The sequence below is a fragment of the Ananas comosus genome, linkage group 13 (assembly GCF_001540865.1).
Source record: "Ananas comosus cultivar F153 linkage group 13, ASM154086v1, whole genome shotgun sequence".
In the NCBI taxonomy this organism is placed as follows: Eukaryota; Viridiplantae; Streptophyta; class Magnoliopsida; order Poales; family Bromeliaceae; genus Ananas; species Ananas comosus.
Genome location: NC_033633.1, coordinates 10,982,712 through 10,990,743, shown reverse-complemented (window position 1 = coordinate 10,990,743; position 8,032 = coordinate 10,982,712). Strand labels below are relative to the sequence as shown.

At 35.7% G+C, this 8,032-nt stretch overlaps 2 protein-coding genes across 2 annotated transcripts; both read left to right on the top strand.

Moving 5' to 3' along the window:
• Window positions 188–3,288, top strand: LOC109719055 (universal stress protein PHOS32-like). The gene is made up of 5 exons (XM_020245562.1): window positions 188–604; window positions 1,805–1,914; window positions 2,548–2,666; window positions 2,959–3,137; window positions 3,193–3,288. Exons 1-4 carry the CDS (start codon window positions 412–414, stop codon window positions 3,044–3,046), a joined length of 510 nt encoding a protein of 169 aa, XP_020101151.1. The 5' UTR covers window positions 188–411; the 3' UTR covers window positions 3,047–3,137; window positions 3,193–3,288.
• On the top strand, window positions 4,643–5,680 carry LOC109719662 (putative pectinesterase/pectinesterase inhibitor 26). The gene has a single exon (XM_020246444.1). The coding sequence runs from the start codon at window positions 4,695–4,697 to the stop codon at window positions 5,451–5,453; it is 759 nt and encodes a 252-aa protein (XP_020102033.1). The 5' UTR covers window positions 4,643–4,694; the 3' UTR covers window positions 5,454–5,680.

The following is an 8,032-nucleotide window of genomic DNA, read 5'->3' as shown; positions in this document are numbered from 1 at the left end:
TACATATTTAGTTATTATACTTTATACGATTCTTAGAGTTATAAATTTATTAAAATAAATAATTAGTTATAAAATTAGATAGTCGCATTAAAACGATACAATGTACCTAAATTCCACACACATGACTTTTTATTCCATTACATTAATAATGTCTAGATGGAGCCACCAATCAATGACCAGTCACCAAATATTCCATGGAAAAAAAAAAACAGCAAGTGGTCCAGAAAAAGCAAAGTCGTTGCCGTATTCTAACAACTTGCTCAATTATCTTCTTCTTATCTCTTATTAAAAACAGGAGCTTTAATTTGCTTGTATGTTCTACACATTTATTCTCCTCTCAATCTCTTTAGATCTAAACAAAATAGTGTAGTAGTAAAAAGAGAGAAAGACTAGGGAGGTCGGCGAAGGGCGATGGCTGCGGCAGAGCACGGGGACGGTCGGAGGGTGGGGGCGGCGCTGGACTTCTCGCGGTGCAGCAAGGCGGCGCTGCGGTGGGCGGCGGAGAACGCGCTGCGGGCCGGCGACCACCTCATCGTCGTCCACGTCCAGAAGGAGGCCCGCTCCGACCTGGGCGAGTCCCTCCTCTGGCAGGACACCGGATCACGTATGTCTCTAACATGATATCAGAGTAGGAGATTCTGAATTCGAATCTTTTCCGACTCATAATTCTATATCATTTAATTTTCTCCTCCCTATTTCAAGCCCGCGTCATAAACTTAGGGCCGTTTGGTTCCAAAGACTCGGAAAGAAGCTTTTATAGTTTTTTTTTTTTTTTTTTTTTTTCATATTTTATGGAAAATCGGTGTTAGGTTTTCTTTAAAAAAAATCAGAAAAACAAAAAATTATATATATTTTTTATGATATTTTAAAATTTATTTTTTCAAATGCTTGTTTTCGTTCGAACCAAAAGGAAGGAAAATTGGAAAAGGAGGATTTTATAAAAAAATTAAAAAGTTTCTTTGAAAAATATTTTCACACGTTTTTCGAGAAATCAAATAGCTATGTGGTAAATATCTCGATCTCAGACGTGAGAAAAAATATCGAATATAAAAAATACTGTTCTCTGACGACTTCGGTTGCTATTCGGTTTTGTGAAAAAGTATGAAAAAAAGTTTCCAAAAAACCTTTTTATGGAAAACTCCTTTTCGAGGTTTCCACTTGTTTGATTCCAAGAAAAACTAGCTTTTTTAATTTTTCTTTTTTTTTAGAGTTTATAGAAAACTAGTGTTTTTATTTTGTGAAAGAAAAAATTAGAAAAACGAAAATACTAATTTTCCATGAAATCTGAAATTTTATTTTTTCAGCAAAATTAATTTTACATGAAAAGCATTTTTTCGGAAAAACTTTTTTCATACTCATTTGAGGAACCAAACAAACAATCTCTCAAGGTTTTTAAGAAAAATAATTGTTTCACATATTATTTAACAACTTGTGTTGAATTAACTGTTTTTTTTACCAGATCTATCTTTGGAATATTAATTTAGGATTAATTACATACAGGTCCCTATAAATACAGTAAATTTCAAATATATCCCTATAAAGTTCAACTTTTATATATTGACCCTATAAAAGTCCTGATGTTTTTAAATATTTTCCTACCGTTAGAATCCATTAGAAAAATTTAGTTAACCATACCGTACTTCATTTACCAATCATTTTTTATTGTTCTTTCTGTTTGAATGTTTATAGCACAATATTTACAGAAGTATAAAACCTATAATTTTCATTTAATTTGACCCTTTATTTTAAATCTCAAAACAAAATTTAAAAATTTGATCATATTTTTTTAAAAAATTTGCTGCAGCTTATATCCCACTGTCCGAATTATCTGAAGCTGGGACAGCAAAGAAGTATGGAGTGAAGGTTGATGCTGAAACATTGGATATACTTAACACAATCTCAAAGGACAAAGAGGTAATAATTAATTATAACTCTCATAATTAAATCAATGTTTACTCCAAAACAATTTTAAAAAACCTCTTACATCAATAGTTATAACTGCATGTAACGCATGTAACGTGTTGGTTTAAATGGGTCAGCATCTTGTCCTATGGTAGGAGACCATATTGGGCCGAGTCATGTTCGAAATGGTATGAGGTTGGGTGGGCCGAGTCATGTTCGAAATGGTGTGAGGCTGGTTGGACCGAGTCATAATCGAAACCCGTGGGTGCTGTATCTATACGCTTTAAGTGAATTGGTTGCGTATTCTAATAGCTCGAGCTTTTGGGATTAATGGTTAGCGCCAATGATCCGACAAGTGGTATCAGAGCCAGAGATCACGGGTTCGATTCCCGCATGTTACAAATGTGTGCAGGTGCTGAAGGGAAAATTGTTGGCTTAAATGGGCCAGCATCCCTCCCTCTGGCGGGAGGTAATATTGGGCCGAGTCATGTTTGAAATGACGTGAGGCTGGTTGGGCTGAATAGCTCGAGCTTTTGGGATTAATGATTAGCGCCAACGATCCGACACAACGAAACGGTCTTAGATCATCTAAACAAATTTGATACCGATGCAGATCGATCATTCGTACTTTGTGTTTATCTGCAGGTCCAGGTTATCATGAAAATATACTGGGGAGATGCACGCGAAAAGATCTGCGAAGCGATCAACAACATCCCCCTGAGCTACCTTATTATCGGAAATCGGGGTTTCAGCAAGATCAAGAGGTTAACAATTTAACATCTCCTCAAATACTTGCAATTTTTTAAGAGTTAAATTAATGTTCATTTTATACGAAAATTTTGATTTTTGTATAACGATTATAGACTGAAGTGCCACATATATAAAAGTTCAGAAACTAAGCACTTAAATAAGATAAGAAGTATAGAGATCGGGTCAGTACAATGAAAACTCAGATCATCAAACCATGAATTGTAAAATTTTGCGGCGAAACCTTACATTTTGACATTTTAAATGTGAATTTGTGTGCTAAATTTGAATTTGAAATTTGTGATGCAGGATACTTCTGGGGAGTGTGAGTGAATATGTGGTGAGCAATGCTACATGTCCAGTAACAGTTATTAAAAGCTTTGATCAGGAAGGCTAATCCTTCTATTTTCGCGGTTTTCGCTCTTTCGTTATATAAATTTTAAGTTGGTTTTGAGCTCATTAATTATTTCCTATAAACTTTGTATCATGTTATACATTCAACCAAAAACTATATGCATAGTTTTTGAAGTTCCAAGTGATCATGAGACATTTTTACTAAGTACATTGTGGTTATTGGTGTATGTATGTGTTGAAATGTAATGTTGAGATAAATAAATGGAACCTCATTATTTTTCTCCATTTCTCATGGTTCATAATGTGTTATTATGGGAAGTTAAAAATAATATGCTAATGCTTAAATTAGTTGAATTACCAAAATTTTCTTGTGACATATTGCAATTTGTGTTGGTTCTCATTTCCATGGCTAAATGTATTGTGATAGATGTGTCTCGAAATCTGATTATCGAGTTTGATTTTGTCCCTATGATCTGCACCCCGTGGTACGGATCAGATCCAATATTGAACAAATCCGTTAAGAAACTTCTTTCTTCTTTTTGCCCTAGAGGCGATACTGAGTTATTTTTTGAATTTTCCATAATATTGTACTCCCCTTTTCGTACAATGAAGCTGTCTCTTCTTTCGCTCATGATTTGTTTCTAACAAAAAAAAATTCACGTAAATCTTTGTGTTTTATTTTTTATTTTGACTGTTTTGTGGTTTGTTTATTTTGCGACTGTCCTTTTTTTTTTTTTTCGTGCGCTCGTTGTAACAGTTTGGGCAATTTAAATAAATTTACTCTGTTACTTAGACTGTAACTGTAGCTGTAACTGTTAAACTTCAGAATAAAAAAAAATGTACGTATAAAACTTATCTCAACTATCACCCTTTTCTTAAGGTGGTTTTATTAACTTTATTAACTTAACTCTCTTATACTTTCTAATAAAACAATGGAACAAAAAAAAAAAAAAAAAAAAAAAAAAAAAACTCATGGAACTAAAAATGGAAAAGCCCCAAATATAGCAAGCGAGAAAAGTAATATCCACCAAACATCCATTAACTCGAGTCCTTGGACTTTAACTCGAGTTTTATTTTGGTCTTTAAAATTTTAAATTTGACCGACCAATTTGTGAATTTTCAACAATATTTTGTTTTTAGTCTCTGAATTGTCGATAATGTTTTACCTATTTTGCACCGTGTGTTCATAATTCATCGATCGTCCATTTAACTTATACTCTTATTTTAAGTTGTTCGACTATAAAGTAAAGAAAAGATTATAACTTACTGGGTGATTGAGTCAATTAAAAAGAGAGGTGAAATAACTGATCGATCGCACATAGTGCGTAATCGTAGAAAGGTCGGCAATAATATGTTGTACGATAGTAAATTTTCAAAAGAACTAAAGTGAAACTCTTTAAAAAGTTTAGTCGTAATTTAACGTTTAAATTCTAAAGTTCAAAATGAAACGCGCTCGAAAGCTTGGGGACTAGTTGTGAAATGTTACCCAATTCACAAACCACCCCCTACTTTCAAGGACAAACCACCAAATTCCCACCAAAATTGTCCATCCCTTGTGCCTCTCTCCTCCATTCACTCTTTTTTTTCCTCTCTCTCTCTTTCTCTCTCTATATATACTCTTGTGCAATACATTGTTTTCACTCATCTACTTTTCTTTCATTGGTTCTGGCCTCCTTTCTTCGCCAATAACCATGAGGCCAGAAATCGCACTTTTTGTATTCCTTCCCGTCTCCTGCTTCTTCTCCGGCCTTGCCGCCTCTCACTGCGTTCCCCGCACATCTCCTTATGCGGTGCCGGTCAATTATTCATCGCTTTCTTCTTCTTATCTGACCGGTTCCTCTGTGCCTCCAGAGTCCTCGCCCCCGTACTCTGCTCCGGAGTCCTCCCCCCTCCCCTCTCCTCCCTGTGAATCACCGCCCCCCGCCTCGCCGCCATCCCCGCCAACCACCCTCCCTCCTCAATCGGCCGCCCCCAACTCCGGCTCGTCTATCGACTTGGCCGACGGTGTCGCCATCGCCATCTGCGGCCACACCGACTACCCGGACCTTTGCGTCTCGTCGATCCGATCGCTCTTACCCTCGTCGGGCTCGCTCGATCCCGCAGCATTGCTAAAGCTGGAGATGGAGGCCATCCGGACGCACCTCAAGCCCGCGAGATCTGCAGCCTCCGAGTTCTTCGCCGGCACGAAGGAGGGCGAGCCCTTGCACTCTATCATGGAAGCGTGCATCAACCAGTACGACGACGTGCCGGACACCCTCGACAACGCCCTGAAGGCTCTCAAGGCCGGCGACAAGGGGACGCTGAACAGCATGCTGAGTGCGTTGGTCACGGACTTCGATACCTGCGAGCAAGGGTTTGAGGAATTTGAGATGGAGTCGACGCTGGCGATCTACGACAAGACGCTAAGCCAGCTGAGCAGCAACTGCCTCGCGATCGCCGAGCTCGTCTAGCTCCGATAGTAGCCACGCCGAAATCACGGCGGAATTGGGCCCTGCTTGATCATTTGACGTTCCGCGAATTCGAGTCGGATTGATTTTCGCGTCGGAATTAATGCCTTGTTTGGACTGAATACAACTAAATTGAATTGAATTGAGTTGAATTCTATTGTTTCTTTTTCATGTTTTTATCCTGAATCACAAGACTTGTAGTAAAGAACATCATAGAGTATATTTTCAAATTGTGATGTATCTAGTTAAAAGATGTGAAATGATCATTTGCCTTTAAAAGCTTAAATTATTAGAGAAAGTTATTTTTTATTAGGCTAAAATACGAAAAATTCTCCGTAAATACTTATTCTTTTACTTTTCTCTTCCGACTTTCAAAAACTTATATATTTCCCCCTTAGAATTTCACAAATATTTTCAATTGGATGTCCTGTTAAAGGAGAGAGTGAAATCACCAAATTATCCTTGTCTTATAAGTTTTTTGAAAAAACTTTAAATACCACCCATATGGTTTCACAATTTTTCACTTTAGTACCCTGTGCTTTAAAGTGTATCAATTTAGTACCTGTTGGAGGGGGGCTAAATGAATCAATTTGAAATTTTGATAGAATAAAATATAGATTTTTGAAAGTTAGAGAGCAAAAGTAAAAAAAAAAAGAAAAAGAGGATATTTACAGAAAGGTTTTCTGTATTTTAGCCTTTTCATTACGTATATATTCAGCAAATAAAATGAGGGCTCTTGCTTATTTATTCCTGTTTATTAATAAAAAATTTTCAAATTCATTATAAAATTACTTAAATATCCTTCTAAAGTCTAATTCCCATTAGGGGGCTTTTGCTTTATTTGCTCTTGAATGAACCTAGTGCACCACATCAGCTGTGTACATTTTATTACAATGCCCTCATATTTTCAAGTTTCAACTCAATAATCCAAACTCATCTAGAAAAAGAAAAACTAAGAAAGTAGTTTTAACATTAAAATAAAAAACCAATAATAATTCAAAATTACTTTTTAGAACCATTTTTTTTTTATTAACAAAATATTACACCTCATTGTGGCTACTAAAAATTATTACCTGGTAATAGTCCACCACATCAGCAAACAACAGGTGGATAATTTAGCAATTAAGTTTAAAAGAAAACTAATTATAAATGATTCTTTGGGGGCTTTTTTTTTGCAATGGCCTCCTAAAAAAATTTTATTTTAAAAATAGTTCTGTCAAAATTTAATTTGCAAAAATAACCCTGGCCCTGCCACGCAGGTGCCACGTCAGCGCCATGCGGGTAGGGCTGGGGCTAATGTGTTAAGTTGAATACGGTGAACTATTCACCGTGTTCAAACACGGTGAATGATTCACCGTGTTTCATATTTATATTCATTTTCTTCTCTTTTAGGGATGTCAACGGGTCGGGTTTGGATCTCCGAATGAAGCGGGTTTTAAAAATCCATACTCATATAACTTTAATATATGGATATGGGTATGGATTTTTAAAACCCACCAGGCTCGGATTCGTATTTGGGTTTTAATTTGATTTTCGGATTCGATTTCAGGTTTTTAAAAATCCGATCCAAATCCGACCCGTTAACATCTCTAAAAGAGAATAAAAGGAATATAAATATGAAACACGGTGAATGATTCACGGTATTTGAATACGGTGAATGATTCACAGTGTTCAACTTAACACACTGGCTCCAGCCCTGTACGCGTGGTGCTGACGTGGCGCCTGCGTGGCAGGATCAGGACCATTTTTGCAAATTAAATTTTAACAGGGCTATTTTTAAAATAAAAATTTGGCAGGGGGCTAAATTGAAAAAAAGCTCATTCTTTGCATATAAAAGAAGGATAATTTATTAAATGTGAAATAAGTGTTACATAATTATGATCATTATGTACATTCAATTTGGTGTTGGTGATAATATTTTTTTTTTCTTTCCGTAAAAACTCACAACTCAGAATAATTTAGTCAAGTATTATTTAAAACTCATACAATAAGTATTATATAAAATTATTCACCTAAGCGGTTTATTTGGTGTAATCCAAAAATTTTGAACAAAAATTTTTACTTTTGTTACCTCAAAATTATGTTTTTTATTTTTTCATACAACAAATACTCTAAATTTATCCTTCTATTCTAAGCCCCGTTCCTTAGATTTTAGAAATATTTGAAGAAATTTTTAAAAATCAATATTTGAAGAAATTTGTAAAAATCAATAAGTGTATTTTAATCGATCAGATCAGAGATATATTAGATATTTTTAAAATTTTGAAGGATATATTAGATATTATCTCTTAGATTTTATAATTATATTTATGAGTAGTATTGTTGCGAGCCGAATTTCTTGACCGTTGACCCAGTCAACAGCATGCTTCGGGAAGTGACCAGGGAGGCAGAATGGCTTCTGACGGTGACCCTTGAAATTTGTGCTCAAGACTAAATTAAGCGATCAGCTGATGAGAGATCCAATCAGCCAAGTTCAGACATTTTACTGTGAATTCGGCTGGAATGAGCCGAGTAGTTCCAATATATATTACAAAAATGAAGGTTGTTTACAGAATGATGAATCTCACTGTTGCTCTTATCCA